The sequence below is a fragment of the Saccopteryx leptura genome, chromosome 1, assembly GCF_036850995.1.
Source record: "Saccopteryx leptura isolate mSacLep1 chromosome 1, mSacLep1_pri_phased_curated, whole genome shotgun sequence".
Taxonomy (NCBI): domain Eukaryota; kingdom Metazoa; phylum Chordata; class Mammalia; order Chiroptera; family Emballonuridae; genus Saccopteryx; species Saccopteryx leptura.
Genome location: NC_089503.1, coordinates 367527363 through 367544202, shown reverse-complemented (window position 1 = coordinate 367544202; position 16840 = coordinate 367527363). Strand labels below are relative to the sequence as shown.

General features: G+C 46.2%; 1 protein-coding gene across 3 annotated transcripts in view; it reads right to left on the bottom strand.

The window, feature by feature from the left end:
• Window positions 1-297: 297 nt before the first annotated feature.
• GCLC (glutamate-cysteine ligase catalytic subunit) overlaps window positions 298-16840 on the bottom strand; it is a 53212-nt gene continuing 36669 nt past the window's right edge. For 2 of the 3 annotated variants that reach the window (XM_066359184.1, XM_066359187.1), the window contains exons 5-16: window positions 16739-16797; window positions 16506-16639; window positions 11575-11649; window positions 11017-11133; window positions 9517-9655; window positions 8949-9061; window positions 8365-8457; window positions 7985-8089; window positions 3332-3413; window positions 3142-3248; window positions 2948-3068; window positions 298-1924 (exon numbers count right to left, since the gene is read on the bottom strand). In XM_066359184.1, the coding sequence (XP_066215281.1) occupies window positions 1713-1924; window positions 2948-3068; window positions 3142-3248; window positions 3332-3413; window positions 7985-8089; window positions 8365-8457; window positions 8949-9061; window positions 9517-9655; window positions 11017-11133; window positions 11575-11649; window positions 16506-16639; window positions 16739-16797 (1357 nt within the window). In that variant the 3' untranslated portion in view covers window positions 298-1712. The remainder of the gene's footprint in view (window positions 1925-2947; window positions 3069-3141; window positions 3249-3331; window positions 3414-7984; window positions 8090-8364; window positions 8458-8948; window positions 9062-9516; window positions 9656-11016; window positions 11134-11574; window positions 11650-16505; window positions 16640-16738; window positions 16798-16840) is intronic. The other variant, XM_066359185.1, reaches the window with a different exon arrangement.

The window sequence follows — 16840 nt, the reverse complement described above, 5'->3', positions numbered from 1 at the left end:
AACAGCTCTCTGCCCGACTGGCTGATTCTCCGTCCGAGTGTCTCCAGCTCAGGCGGGAGTGTGCAGCAACAGCCCAGTTACCGGGCACCCACCGTGCGAGCGCTGACTCAGCTAATGTCCCTCCCCTCCCCACAGGGGTTGACGGCTGCTGGGGGAGATGAGGCATCTGTCTCTATCACTGTGCTTCTTTCTAAAAACATCTGAGGATCACAAATCATTTCAGATTCTCTGAGCTAATTAAAAAAAAAACCCACCCCACCACCATCCCTTCAGTGGCAGAACTCACACATTCAAGAGTTTTCAGAAGGCTAATTCTTTTATTTCCTCATACCACAAACATTTTAGTTTATCTGCATTTTTACTACCTGATTTACAAGCAAACTGCAAATGAAAAACAGGTATTCCTTAATCCTCCAAAATGCATGTATGAAATGTAGCATAAACCCTAATATTTGTACATAAACAGGCTGAGCGGCAGCAGCTCTATCACAATCTCTTAAAAGTAGCATTACAGTTGACGCACTGGTGCCTGGTAAGGTTTGCATAATCTACTAGACACAGTTACTTCCAAAGCAGGTAAGACTTTTAACCAATTGGGAGAAAAACGTCAACAAAATTCTCTAACAATTGTGAAACGTAAATTATTTACAATTAAACATCTAGGGTCCTGATTCACACACTCAGTGCATGTCATGATCTATCTGTGAGTTGCATAAAGAAGGCAGTAAGCAGCAAGTCGAGTATCCACCAGGTAAAATCAGAGCAAATGGCTTTCAGAGGAACACCGTCCGTGTGCTTACTGGAAACTAACAAAGCACACACTCCTGCAACTGCATTTGATCTGCAAATTTAAATATACAGCAGCGACCTGAATAAACAGACCAACACATAAGAGCCGGTGCCATTTTTGACAATACTCTGTAGGTTATGCACAGGAAGAACCCCCCCCCTTAACAAACAAACAGACAAAATATATATCACCCCCAATAATCACATGTGAACTCAGGGTTAATACTTCCTGACTTCCTGCAGCATTCTCTTTATCCTTAATGCCTGAATCTTCAAATTTAAACAAAAGAAGGAAAAGTACCTTTCATTACAACCTTCAGTTCAGTGGATTTTACTTGGTGGTGAAAGCTTAGCGCAGGGTAACTAAGTGGTTAGCGATTCTGATTACAAAGGAAACAGAAAAGGTGCCAGAAATCCAAGGTGACCCCTGAAGTCCTTCCATTGATTCAATAGCGATTTTATGTATAAAACAAAGGATATCTGACTCTAAAAAGTCTGTCATGTTAATCGTCTTTATGTGAAGTGATCCATTTCAGTGAATCAGGTCCCAGGTAAAGTCTTAAAAAATTTTTACAGTAAACATTTTGAACTCTGGAATGCAGGGATAGTACAATGACTGGTATATATTACACTCACAAACTGCTGAGACAGTTGTTGCTCCAGAGTAAGGACTGAAAAATGTACAAGCCAGTCCACGATGTCTTTAGATGTTATTAAAATACATTGTTAATCATAAAAATACTTTACTATGTACATGTTCACTGTATAAACTCTAGATTTATCTACTGAAGGGCGCCTCTAAGCCCCTTCTGGCCCACGGGCCCAGGAAGCAGTCCAGTCCTGTCGCTGGGTTTCACACCACCCTCTGGCCGAGGACTGCCGTCCGTTCCACCACCGCCAGCAGCGTGTCCTCTGCACAGCGTCTAGGTGGAGGGGTCGCTTTTACTCCCGCTGTATTTCATTTTCTTACACGCCGGTCCAAGTAACTCTGGGCATTCGCATAATTCATTTGCAATTTGGTTACACTTGACAATAAGGCTATAGTTCATTTTATCAGTTATTACACTGTCTTGCTTGTAGTCAGGATGGTTTGCAATAAACTCCCGCATCCATCTTGCAACTGTCATTAGTTCTCCTGGGGGAAAAAAAAGGTTTTTAAGGCCCTTTAAGTTCATAGTAGTGCTTTTTAAAAATAAGTTTGTGTTCAGTGGCCAGGACAAACACGATCAGGAAGAAAAATAGTTTGACCTTTCCGTGTAGCCAGATGGCAGGGGTTGGGAAAAACACGTTCTCCGTAGTGGCTGAAGAATTCCTCTTGGGAAAGTTTTAGGTTGCTGGTGGCTACCAAACATGCCGGCCACACTGCTACCCGTTAGGTGAATGACACTGCCAGCTCATAAGAAACGGGAGCCAACACTGCATGTGTGCTAGGGCGTGTCCTCCCGTGTGGCCAGGAGGGCTGACACACATGCTGGCGCGGTCACGGGACAATCTCAGAGGACGGGAGGCCCCGAGTTTGCCAGAGCAATCCCTGGCCAAAGAGGTGGAAAGAACGAAGAATGGCAAGCAGAGTGAATGAGGGGACTGGCAGGTGCACCCCTTGGGGGGTATATCCTTTGTGACTCCGGAAAGTTTACAGCAGCCTCAAGTGCAATACTGATGCTGTCCCCATTGTCACTGTTGCGTTAGTCACCGCAGACAGCTCCTGTGGGCACGGCCAATGTGAGCCCCTCAAAGCTAACCAAGAAGGGGTCCTCAGGGGCTCGCTGTATGCAGGCAGGCCGAGGGCCCAGCATCTGAGCTGTGTTCCTTCCTTAACCTGCCGGTAGCCTTATGAGAGCCCGTGACGGCGCACAATGAACACAGCTGGACTTAAAGGACAAACAGGCAACTAGGACCCTGTCTGACATCACGCATGATGCTGTCGACTTAGAGATGCACCCCTGTTTTATGAACCGGTTTTTAAAAAGCACTGTTCATTAAACTGTGATTATCAAAGGGTTATAAGGTATATCCGGGCACAGAGGTGTCAATACGTAAAATGCATCTTTTACAAGATGTCTTTAAGAAACTGAGTATTGTAAGATTGTGAGGTTCTGCCTACATTATGAGACTTTTTTTTTTTTAAAGAAAGAAAAGCAAGCAAAGGATACCATACCAGATGCTCTCTTCTTAATCAGCTTCAGGTATTTCAGAATACTACATCTGGTGTCCACATCCACTTCCATGTTTTCAAGGTAGGAGTTCAGAATCGGGATGAGCCCAGGAAACACCCCTTCCTACAAGAGGCAGGAAATACCATTAGCGCCCTGCCCGCTGGCCTGGGCAGCGCCGCGCGCCCCGGGACCCTACCTTCCCGTTGATGATGGTGTCGATGCTCATCAGGGTGTACTCCTCCGCGGCCGGCTCCGTGCTGTTCGGGGCCTTGCCACAGCCGTCCACCACGGCGTTGCCACCTGCTGAGGGACAAGGGAGACGGTGACGCGGCCTTAGTGGCCGGCTGTGGCTACAGTGACCCGGGAAATCCAGGAGAACGGAATACCTTTGCAAATGTCCTTCCTGAAGTAGAACAGTCCCCGCAGGACAGCGTCTCGTTTCTGTGCTGCTTTCATGTTCTCGTCAACCTGGGGGCAGGAATTCTCGGGCTAAGTCACCAGTTCTAGTGCCTTCCTCCCTCTGCAATCAGGACTGGCTCCTTCAGGGAGTCTGTCCTGCCCACGCCTTCGGGGGAGGAACGCTTTGTCCTTTTATGTGCCTGCGGCCTGAGGCCGTCACTCAATCACAAACTGGGAGGTGCTTTTTAATAACAAAGGGGAAATTCTAAGGAAGCTTACCTTAAAAAACAAAACAAAAACTTATAATCAGGTAGGCTGCATGCATTTCAAAGCACCCCTGAGACAGAACCTTGTGAGAAATCTCTTCAGGGCCTGCGGTTGGTTCCCTTTGCAGGACAGACTCGTCCAAGCTCCCAGTAAGGACAGGAAGAGCCAGGCCTCCTGACTTCCAGTCCCCTGCTCTGCCCTCCCCGCCCCTGGGGCTCTGCCGCCTGGCTTCGGTGCGGGCAAGGAGAAGGCGGGTTGTCCAAGCACTCCAGGGCCAGAGGGTCACCAGTGCTGTTTGTCCACCGATGGTCCTGGCCCTGTCAACTTCTTCATGTCAACTTAAACTCTTCATCTGTTAATTCTCCATCTCTCCAATGACTTTGTAAGATCCACAAGGTAGAACTTTTAAAACTCCTTAGTAGTCCCTTATTTTCTACAATGAGAACTTAGGGCAGGGGTCAGGAATCTTTGTGGCTGAGAGAGCCATGAACACCACATATTTCAAAATGTAATTCCGTGACAGCCATACAACAACCCATGTACGTTAGGCATTATCCAATAAAAATTTAGTATTTTCCTGGAGGACAGCTGTGATTGACTCCAGCCAACTGCAGCCATGACCATAAGAGGCAGGAAATGAATGGACTGTAATACATGAGAATGTTTTATATTTTTAATGTTATTATTTTTTTTATTAAAGATTTGTCTGAAAGCCAGATGCAGCCATCAAAAGAGCCACATCTGGCTCGCAAGCCATAGGTTCCCGACCCTGACTTAGGGGAATCTCAGCATATAAGACACAAGTTAGAGGGCTACACTGAATTGGAACGGACAGGATAAAGCCCAACTACAGAGCCTCTGCATCACCCTCATTCATTCCTCTTCTTGAAGCTGTTTTGTTTTTTGTTTTCTTTAAAGGCACATATGACTTGAACAATTGAGATACTTCTAGGAGCATATTCAAATAATAGTCTAAAATACCACCCTGGTTGTTTTCATTTCTAGTATTTTTTTCTTGGTCCTGAAGAAAGTTATAATCACTGTCTTCGGTTCCTGCTTTTATGCATTCATTTTAATGAATAGTGTATTTTATTGCCCTGGCCGGTTGGCTCAGCGGTAGAGCGTCAGCATGTGGAAGTCCCAGGTTCGATTCTTGGCCAGGGCATATAGGAGAAGCACCCATCTGCTTCTCCACCCTTCCCCCTCTCCTTTCTCTCTGTCTCTCTCTTCCCCTCCTGTAGCCAAGGCCATTGGAGCAAAGTTGGCCTGGTGCTGAGGATGGCTCCATGGCCTCCACCTCAGGTGCTAGAATGGCTCCGGTTGCAACTGGAGTAATGCCCCAAATGGGCTGAGCATCGCCCCCTGGTGGGCATGCTGGGTAGATCCTAGTCGGGTGCATGCAGGAGTCTGTCTGCCTGTCCCCCCTCCCTTCTCACTTTGGAAAAATACAAAAAGAAAAAAAAAGTGTATTTTACTATTGCTCTTCAGATCCTCACTTTTGACTGCTCAGGTCTGTTTCTCTTCAACCTCTCGTTTAAAGCACGTCGTGGTACAATTCCCCCTCTGGGACTGGCTTCGTGCACCCTGCCAGCCACTCTCCTGCCCAGGCTGAAATTCGGGTTCTGACTTAATCTGAAATCTAGTTGGAAAACATCTGAAGTGTCCACTAGTTAAATGTCTCTGCAACAGATTTTTCTTGATCAATTTTGGTAAATCTTCCTCAGGGCACCTGACAAGATGCACCATGGTATGAGATCTGTGACAGGCTACACAACTGAGCTCAGCACCGATGTCATTTAACCTGCGTCCTGCCTGCCCTCCTCATTCTCCTCTGTGACCTGTCAGTCACTGAGGAACACCCGGGGCACTCCACTGGGTCATTCACCGCCACGGCTCCGCAGGCCTCGGCACTGACACTTACCCCCTCGGCACGCACACGGGGGCACCGCCGGGATAGTAACTCGCCGGGCTCTCCAGCTAGTAAGCAGCGCAGGCAAGTTCAGCACTCCAGAGCCAGACGTCACCACACTACGTCCGTCGCCTCTAAATGCGCCTCCGCTTCTGAGAAACGCCTGCTACAGCGTGAAGGGAACCACGAGCCCGTTCCCACGCAGAAGTACAGACGGCTGGCTTTCTCTGTCTCATTTCCTTCTTTCCACCGCCCACCTCATTTTCTGTTATTAATTTATCCCTCTGGCTAGCTCTTTAAAAGGTCACCATGTAGCTCTCTATTTTCCACATTTGTCCTTATTTTAGGTACCTCATAATGCAAACAACATATGCCATTTCGTTGCTATTTTATATCATCGGTTTCAGCTTTTTAATAGGAGAGTTTATTCAAGTTTGTTGTCTTTTTAACCACTATATGCTCTCTGGCCGCCTCACCACTGCCCAGACCCACACCGGCTGTGGGGGTGCTGCAGTCGCTCTTTCCCCACAGCGTTTAGCGAGCAAGTTGAAAGTAGCCGATCTTATTCCTCTACTATCAGTAATTTTTCTTGTAAGTAGTTTTCAAGTTCTCTCTAGAGGTCACGCACTAAAGAGTATCTACCATCCATCTCCGCCATCCCTTCACTCGATAAGACTACTGGCATACTTTTAGCCTTAATAACTTTTTAAGTTTTGTTGGAATTACCTGAAATTTAAAGAATAGTTTTGGTTGAGAAGAGACTTCAATGGCGGTAATTCTGAACTGCTCCGAGTTCTAAAGACCTTCCCCAATCTCTTGTTAATTATTTAAGGTTAAATGCGGATGAGACTCTCAACTGATGTCCCCCCTTGTGGCAGCCATGTCAATTCTGTCTCCTATCCAGAGAGCTGACGTTTTTTCTTTGAGATTCAGAAATTCCTAGGTTTGGGTTCTTCTTTCTTTTCTTCGAAATTATTACGCAAACATCGAACTTTCCAGAGCAATCCTCCATGTTTCAGTTTCCCCATAATTTCCATTTCTTTGCCACCCTGCCAGGATGAATCTTACTGACTGATCTTCAGCAACATCTGCTCTACTGGCGCAAATACTGAGCATCAGAAGTGTGACCGCCGTGTCCTCTGTCTCTAACAACTATTCTCCAAATGCTCTTCGGTCCGCAGTGACCCTTGGAGAATTTCTTCGAGTCCTCTCCTGGAATTAACTGTTTCACTGAGGATAATACTCCGCAGGCCCAGCTGTGCTCTTCCCTTTAAGGCTGTTGAAAGTTCTTAGTTTTCCCTTGACTTTCAGACACCTACTGACATTTGTAAACGAAGGCCTAGACTAGTGGCTTCCACAGAGTGTGCCTTAGTGGGCTGCTCTCCTCAGCAGGTGTGCCCATGTGGGCCATGGGTCCCGTTTGGCCTGGGGGTGGGGAGCAGGCAGGGACACGTGGACAGCAGGCTCCCTTCAGGGTGTGTGGGTGGGACAGGGCAGGACTGACGCCCCCTGGTGGAGGGGGAGGGAGCAGGCAGGGACACGTGGACAGCAGGCTCCCTTCAGGGTGTGTGGGTGGGACAGGGCAGGACTGACGCCCCCTGGTGGAGGGGGAGGGAGCAGGCAGGGACACGTGGACAGCAGGCTCCCTTCAGGGTGTGTGGGTGGGACAGGGCAGGACTGACGCCCCCTGGTGGAGGGGGAGGGAGCAGGCAGGGACACGTGGACAGCAGGCTCCCTTCAGGGTGTGTGGGTGGGGCAGGGCAGGCCGGACGCCCCCTGGTGGAGGGGGAGGGCACAGGCGCTGGCTCAGTCTGCTTGTCCCCCTCCCAGGCCTGCTGGGACAGCACCGCTCCACGTGCCCTCCCTCTGCCCCGACACCTCAGCAGACCCGCACTCTGCCTTGGGCACATCTTTCCTAGTCACCTTCTGTGCCAACAGACTTGCGGGCCAGGAGCCACAGCCTGGAACTGTTCCAAAGCTCTGCCAGAAAACTGCTTCCAGAAGGTTCCCTGTTTTGTGTTTTACTGGGCTGGGCTGATGTCCTAGATGCCTTGTTTTTCTGATAGTCCCACGCCGTCTGCCGTCTGCGGAGACATCTCCAGCCGGCACACGGAGACGACCACCCCCTGCCCTTCCGTCCTAATTTTAGTGCCATGACCAAAATGAGATTCTGGGGAGAGTGACATCAACCTGTGGAGCTCACTCCACCCACCATCCCCTTTCCCGTGGGCTGAGGAAGGAACTACCATGAGCACCGTTTTCAGGAGTCCCCACCAATGCAGTGCCAAATCTATAGCATGATGTTAGGTTCAAGAGAAAAAAGACTAGGGTGGAGGAAGAAGCATTTCATTCTAAAAGGTGGACAATCTAAATGAGGGCAGGTTTAAAATGAGTGTGATATATAAATGAACAGGGTAAATCCACAGCGATCTGGACCCATTGCTACACTGAGACATGTCCTTACCTTGGACAGTGGAATGAGAAAATCCAGTTTGTATGAAAGGATCACTCGAGTGAGCAGGACCACGAACACCACATACGCAGAATTCTCAAAGTCTGTTAACTGAACCTAGACGAGCAGGAGCCAAGAGAGTTAGGGACCAGCCGCCCAACAGGGCGCCCCTCGGATCACATCACCCCCTCGCTTCCCACCTGGGTCTGGGAGCCCTCTGCCCACAACCTGTTCTCAGAAATCAATCCTCCTGAGCCTTCGGATGTGCTCAGAGCACACACACACTGGTTCGGACTGCCTTCCGATTAACTTAGGAGACTCTGATAAAAGCCGCAGAAGGGACGGCGGTCAGAGAGGTGCGTGGGGTCAGTTCCTGCCTGTGTGCATCTTACCTCCATAGGTCGGAATTCCACTCTCCATCCAATATCTGAGTTTGGAGGGGGAGGTTTAAATCTCATTGTCTGCCAATTTGTGGACTGAATATTCTATAATGAAAAGGCAGAAAATAAAACCAACTTTCCATAGGCCCAAGAAAACAGTACGATGACTTGATATTTAACAAGGAAAGACAGTTCACTGTCCATACCTACTACTCTTCAAATTACAATTACAAAAAGGTACAATTTAAGCTTTTCTTGCAGCGTGACCTGCTAGGAAAACAAACAGCAAGTGTTTAACAAGGTGGTGGGTACGTCAGCAGCTCTGAAATAGCTGGCCACGTTGTTTTTATGCAGCATGCCTAAATTTTTCACCATTATGCAAACAACAGAAAACACTGAGCAAGAAATTTAGAATTGGAGCTGTATGAGGTAGGAGTCATCATAAAATTCTTTAAACCGATTTAAAATTTTCCGAGTTCTTCCCTGCACTGGGTCATGAAAGGCAGATGGGTTTCCACTGTCATAACTTCTCACTGGTACAGAAAACTGCTTCCGTCGTGGTTAAAGGGATAAAATGCATTTAAAACAGCAAATACCTCAAAGTGGTCAGACTCGTTGGCATCATCCAGGTGTATCTTCTCTTCGAACAGAGTCAGTGGGTCCCTAATAAAGAGATGAGCGACGTGCTGGGCCAGGAGATGATCAATGCCTGCAAAGAGAGGTCAGCCCGATTCACTTCAAAGCTCGCGACTCCCCTGCTGAGTCCCGTCAGCGGGAGGACGGCTCATGGAGTGTGGAAGAGAGGGCAGCTGAGCGCTCAGGCAGTGGCTGGTTTGTGCGTTACTCTCAGGTCGCCCGGGATTTTATCCTGCGGGCCCTGGGGAAGTGCCAGGGCCATAGTCACTACTTACACAATGCCTGGCGGGGCACTGGTGGGGACCTAGATACAGACCTCCAAATAAGTTCCTTTTGCTAAAAGTCTAGAAGATCTCACAAGTATTTGGAACTTGAAACTTTAGGAACAAGCAGCCTCCTAAGAAAAGTTAGAGACTTCACACTAAAAACAGAAACCAGACCAGGAGTCAGCAAAAAAAAAGTTTAAGAGAGTTTTGAAGAACTAAAGTTGTATAATCAAATCTAGGGGGAAAAGGCAAGGACGCTCACCTTCCTGCAACAGTTGTTCGTAGATTTCTTTATCTATTGTCAGGTCGATGTCGTTGTATTTCTCACCACACTCGGATAAGTAACTGTCTATGGAATCATATCGAGATTTACTAATCCTATAGTTATTGTTCTTCAGTGGCTAAAATAAAAAAAAAAAATGCATGCCATATAAAACCATCTGGAAAGAAATACTTCCAAATAATTATATTAAAATGCCATATTTTTATATATAATGATATAGAAATATCCAACCTTCACATAAGACCCTGAAAAAGCAGTTAATAATGAAAAGTATTCCTAGGGAAAATTACATTTAAAAACCCTGGAGACAAATTAGCATTTAAATATACTATCTTTTGAAAGCAGATCATGTCCACTCTTATTAAGCTTGGAAAATAAATGTCACAGTTGACAGCAAAAAAAAAAAAGAAGCCTGACCAGGCAGTGGCACAGCGGATAGAGTGTCAGCCTGGGATGCTGAAGACCCAGGTTCAAAACCCCAAGGTCGCCAAATTGAGTGTGGGTCATCCAGCTTGAGCACAGGCTCACCAGCTTGAACGCAGGGTTGCTCGCTTGAGCAAGGGGTCATTGGCTCGGCTGGAGGCCCCCCTCCCGGGTCAAGGCACATATGAGAAAGCAATCAATGAATAGCTAAGGTGCCACAACTATGAGTTGATGCTTCTCACCCCTCTCCTTCCTATCTGTCCCCTCTGAGAGAGACAGACAGACACAGACAGAGACAGATTCTCTGTCCCCCTCATGCTAAAAAAAAAAGCTTATACTGTGAAAGAAAACTATCAAAATTATGTTTTCCTTTAAAGTTCATTTATTTTTAGAAAGCATGTTTATGGACAATTACATAAAGACCTGAGCAGCAGTAGTGTGACCCTGGCTGAGGACATGACATATGAATTCCTTGTGAGGTCTCCTTTGAAAACACCTATGTCAAGGTTACAGTCCTAGAGATAGTTATCAGGTCTAAGATGGACCTATGTGTCTATTTTTTTTAAAGATCTCCAGAGGTGGTTCTGATAAGACACTCTTGGTTGGAGAAATGCAAGGTCACAGTTCAACATGCAAACAAGAGGCACTAAATTTGACCCTTCAGTGGGTAAAAATATCTTTGACAACAGAGTACACCTTCCACAGCAGAAAGCATCATTTACAAAGCACTCATGTAGTGCAAAAAGCCTTTTGGTAAAAACAGCCATCAAATGACTTAAAAAATGCATTATTAATTTTAGAAGATAAAACAAATACAGATTTCAAAATAGGATGAAAATTCCCCACCCAAATCATGTTTCCCACATAGTCACCCCAAAATAAACACTATAAAGCCAAAGACCATAAAGATAGGTTTATAACCCGTGAATTTCTTCCCATATGTCATAGACCTATTTAAGACAAAAATTGAAGAGAAACTTCAAAATCACAAGTAGTTACAATAACTCCATTTTGCCTGGACGACACACAAAGGCTATTAAGGAAAATCGTTCCCACCTCCAGTCCTCTCTCTTCCCGAGTTCTGTCGTCTACAGATGCAGAAATCACTCCCCAGCGACAATCAATGTCTGACACATAGCCTCGGTAAAAAGGTGACGCGGCACTCAAAGCCATCTGAAAACAAACAGAAGTCAGCACCTGCCGGTTCAAAGTGTCACTTATATGCTGAAAAGAGTTCCATGCAATCATCTCTGGACAAGAATCAGTTACACAAACCACACAGAGCTCTATTACACCATCTGTGCCTGGTTCTCATAGTGAAACACACTGGCATATGATCCATTTAAATCATCCTATGTACAATGTGAGGACAGGAAGGCTGGGAGAAGATGGCTCTACTCGAACTTGATGCTTGAGCACATAAATCTCTTCTAGCAACAGTAACATCTGCAGCTTACTCTTAGTCCGTTGGCTCTTAATCTACATATTATCTGTGTTAGTTCATTTCTGAACGAAGTCTGAACGGGACTGAAGTAGCACACGCAGCAAATTTTGCACATGCGGTCTTTATTTTATACAAAGAAGTATTTAAAGTAAGATGTGATTTCTACTTACGACAATTGGGCAGATGGTGGCCAACTGATCATATAGGTATCTAGCCTCAGATATGCTGCAGGCTTGGAATGTCACCTGTTTAAGAATTACAGGTTATTAACAACAGAATCATTAACATCCTCACCCCGGAGTGAAGTCTGAGAAGAAGGCTGGGAAAGGGAGGGGCCTGGTGTGTAAGTCATTCCACTGCTGAAACATTTACTACAGGAGTTTTGTTTAAAAGCTGTCTTAGATGAATTTTACTAGAAAATGTTATTTGATCATGTTTACCATATTAATAACCATGTTCCTAGGTTAAACAGAATTTTAAAAGTCAAGAAAGAAAAATAAGACACTAAATAAAGGACGAAGTTCAGTAAGGCAGTTCCTCTTCGACGGGCTCATTTCTCTCAAGAGCTCCCCATTCACACCCGTTGGCTGAGGGGCTACAGAAATTGTGGTAGGCTGGGGACTCAGAGATGCTACATGGGTTTCAAAGCCCACTGGTGGTAGTCTGAGGAACAGGGTGGAAGGCTCAAAACTGGAGGGAGCAGAACAGTTCAGACACTGCCAGCCGTCGAAGAAAAAGCTGTGCAGAGCAGCACCAAAGCAGCAGTCGCTGCTGGCCGGGGGCTGTAGTTGGGGAGGTGTGACTCAGGACCTGGCTTTGGTGTTCTGGGACAGACAGAAAAGACACCGTGAACAAAGGGCTTATGAAGACAAGGGACAGACAGTCCAAGAAGGCCTGTGAGTGGCTAAGTCCCAGGGCTGGTGCCCGGAAGAAACACATGGGCTGGAGAAGTATTTGGAGCAGGCTCATATGATGGGCAGATCACCCCGAGTCTGCACAAGATGGGCACGTAGGACATTTAAGAGTCAGGCAGAAAAAAAGACCACATAATGATTAATGCACATCATCCCTAAACAGTGACTGGAGAGAAATTAAAGTGCTCCCTTCTTTAGGAAGGAGGGACTGGGAGCAGAGGACAGAGCAGAGGGTGCAAATCGTGGCTGTGTCGGCACACCTGCCTAACTGCAAGATGGAACAGTTCATTATTTAATAATGACAGCTCGAATGTAGGGTTGGTGTAGGAACCTGGGCGAACCTCGACATGTTAGCTGCAGTAGGTTTGGCTAGGTCTCAACTTCGCATTTTTTAAAAGCTGAGAACTTCTGCTGGAGAAGTCACAGATGCGCCCGCTGAACCACGGTGGCATTTCATATCAGTGTGGAAACTGTGGGAATCAATCATCTGGCCAAATTATTGTGTCCTGATCTTCCTATAATTCCTATTTTAAAGCTGTTTTCGTGAAAATGTACTAGTTAACCAGCCATTACAAATTCAACATGGAGAAGAGCTGTGTCACAGACATCAACGAATAAGAGTATCCAAGTTTAAAATGTATAAAGATTGAGAGGGATTGAAGGGGAGTTTCTGAGACGAGGGGACTCAGAAAGTAGTTTGTGCGTGGGAGATGGCAGGAAGGTCTTGACACTTCTCCGCTGTGACCCCGCCACTGAAAGCTCCAGGAGGGCGGGGCCTCAGAAAGTAGTTTGTGCGTGGGAGATGGCAGGAAGGTCTTGACACTTCTCTGCTGTGACCCCGCCACTGAAAGCTCCAGGAGGGCGGGGACTCAGAAAGTAGTTTGTGCGTGGGAGATGGCAGGAAGGTCTTGACACTTCTCCGCTGTGACCCCGCCGCTGAGAGCTCCAGGAGGGCGGGGCCCCTTGGCCTGAGTTCTCTGTCCCAAGTGTGTAGAATAGTGTCCGACACCTACCTGGTACTTAGCTAGATGTTTATTAAATGAATACAGTATCTTGCAGGAATGAGGATGCTAAATTAAAGAAGAGAATGGGAAGGGGGGAGAAATGTTTTATTTTTATAAAATGGTGAGATACTTGAAAAACTTTGACCCTACAGGCCAAATTCACAGGGATTGAAATGACAAGGACCTAAATGTTCCCCAACAATTTTGATTGCTGAATTCTTTTGAATATACATCTCTAGTTTATTCAGGTCCTGTTTTGTCTCTTTTGGGTATTTTAGAATGTATCTGTTCCTTTTGTCTTTAAAAACATACTATGGTGAACATTTTTTTCTTTTCAGTTTTGACACTCTTAGCCAGCCTAGTGCATACTAGACAACCCACAGGCAAATCCTAGAAAAGTCAACCCTAGGAAAGTATGCTTAAGAAAATTAGCACCTGGAACTCCAACAGTAAAGTGACTTAGTTATTTTACATCTATTTACTGTGCTGGTAAGTCATTATTACCAAACCAAATGCAACCTCACTGCAGATAATGGCTTTAGAGGGGAAGGAAAAACAGTTCCAGCACTCAGGAAAGGTATAAACATACGAACAGTTGGCTTCCAGTATCCTTTTAACGTAAATAAAGAGAAACAATTTCACTGGGAAACTGATGAGAGGGGAAGAAAAAGGAAGCATGAAAAATAGATGTTAGGTACGTAAACATATAAATCTAAAATCTGCCTACAACCCAGTTTTGCAGCCACACGATTTTCTTGAAGGTGGGGATGCCTCTCACAATAGGCATGAACGTGCGACAAAAACATGTCAAATGACTCCTAAAAATCACCCCCCAGTCCCAGAATCTAAATGTGGTTAAAATGAAATTCTGTTTTGTCAAGTAAGTTTTCCATTAATCTTAAATTACTTTAAAACTATTATTTTTTTCTGCTTTACTGCAATAAGCAGTTTCTAGTGTTCCACTTAAGAGATTCAAAGTAGGGACTTCTGTGTTGATTGTGAAGGTGTCTCCTTTGCCACGCACTTCCCAATATTGGTGTCGATTTTTTTGAGTATTGAAACTGGGGTGCTGAGTGTGCCATTGAGGAAAAAAACCAACCAAATCTCAAACCCATGACAACGCTTAAATTGGACAGAAAACTTATCTACTAGCTATAAAAATGTTCTCTCCCTACCATTAGAACACATTTATTTGTATAAATACAGTATTTCAAGTGAAAGAACAGACAGCCCTTTGGAACGGAGCCCCTGTGCGTCCCTGGCAAACACCCTGGTTTAACATTAAACCAGCAAAAGGCCAGCAGTGCTCCAAGGCACCCATCCAGTTTTCAAGCCCTGAACTGTAAGTTCTAGAGCTTAATTACAAATATTTCCAAAGGGAACCATTAAGATAGGAAAGCAGATATGCAGGTGCAGTCAGACGATCTTTTTATGAGGTATGACCATCTGTGAGGAAACTTGCTGGCCTGTGTGTGTTTGTAAGCCACATGCTTTATGCCACTTATGTGAGCCGGAAAAAAAATATTTTATCCTTGGCCATGGCTATTGAAACCAGGTTAGCATTGCTGGTCAAAAAAGTGTACAATATGATTTTCATGTTTGCTCATTTCTAGTTTGCATTGGGGGCTGGGTGCCAGGTGTAGGTGTTCTGTGAAATTGCAAATTACCTTCCTGCTTGGGAAGGGCCATTGTTTTGCTAATGTTGGCTGGAGGAGAGGTTTTTGCACCAGCAAGTTTTGAAGAAAGAGAGAAGAGGCAGAAAGAAGCCATGTTTGCAGAATGAGAGCCGAGAGAATGCAGAGTGCTGAGGGAGAAGCCAGTTTGTGCAGAGAGAGAAGGTGAGCAGATGGGGAACCAGAGCTGAGGGCTTTGGAAGCCCTACTGAGACTGGTGGGGGCCTTTGATTCTAGGAGGAACTGGAGAAGATTCTCCCAGTTGTGGAACCAGAGAATGTGTCAGGGCTTTGTGAGCTCTGAATGACTGGGTGTCCCTTATCGGCCGGTACAAGACTTTAATAAAGGAATGGCCCACCATTTTCTGGCTCCACTGATACTGTTTCTTTACCATCTGTCCGAATTCAATGGGAACCTGCATGGGCACAGCCGCAGTCACAGCGGCCTCTGGCCATACAAGCTTGGAAGAATACTCTGATTCTGGCGATCAATTTTGATTACACATAGCTGTCAAAATAAACCCATCTGAGATAGGTGCGAGAAGATGTGTGTGTCTACGCTGCGGCCGTCTGAGATGAGGAGAGCGGGCTTTCTGGGCCTGAGTCGGGAGCACTTGGGCTGCAGCCCAGAGGCCTGACGTGGGGCCGGGCTTTGCACTGCTCCAGGGACACTGTTTCTAATCAGCTAAAATAATTAGAAGCAGATAAAATCTCCTTGGAAAATAACAAGAAGCCTCTCTTTCTTTTTTATTTGAATTTTTTCAATTTGAACATGTCCATTTTCAACTCCTGTTCTAAGAGGCTTTTAAACAAATTAAAGGTTAAGACAAATACTTCTGTTCACATAAACAATGAAATAAGTATTAGCTTGGAGCGGGTCCTAGAAGGGGCCTTAACATAAACCCTTCCTTCAGCTGCTGAGAAAACTGAGGCCAAAAGAAGCGAAGGGAGTTACCCAAGTACTGGAACAGCCACGGCCCGAATACACCCCCGTGCTGCGAAGGAGTTCTGTGCTCTCCCACCCGGGCAGGGCTGACTCGGGGCTGGGGGCTCTTCTCTGTACACGGCCAGAAGGCCTTGCACGCCCATGAAAATTCAAAGTCCAAACAGTCCTTCCCTTGGATTACAAAAGCACTGGAATGCATTCATCAGAGTTCATTTTCAGAAATAAGAGACTGGAGCGATGTTTACATCCTCAAAGCCACACGGTCGCTAGATGGCAGCAAAGATCAGGCATGGAGGAAGGACAGAGACAATGCCCTGGGAGTAAGTAGTTCGCATTTCAAGTTAATTCACTACCTATCTTTATAGTGCACGTTAGACTCTGTCAATCCTGTTAAGGGAATAGCTTCCGGTGAATTTCCTACATAACTACGCTGGTTTTCAGAAAGGCATCGTAGCTAGCTACCATTTCAACCCGATTAGATGGGATTTTACAAAAGGAAACAAGTATGTAAAGAAGAGGAGTTCCGAGCAGAAAGGGTGGGGGCGTGTCTGCGTGTGAAGCATACCTGCAGACAGCAGTTGCCCATCCCAAATCCCATGGCGTCCATGTAAATGTGATCGGGCTTCGCCGCCTTCGCCGCCTCGTCATCCTCTGGAAACGTTTCCATAAACGGTGATGGTGTGTTCTTATCCTTAAATACTGTATTTTTAAAAAAACAAAACGGAAGTGGGTGAGCGCCCAGGACCAGACACCAAGCCCGCAGGGTGCGCTCCCACCGCCACCGCCCCGTGGACTCACTCGGAACATTGATGACCACCTTCTCCCCTCGCCGGTGTCGGATATTTCTTGTTAGGGTGCTGAAACAGACAACCAGATGTCACAGATCACCACCAAAGACCC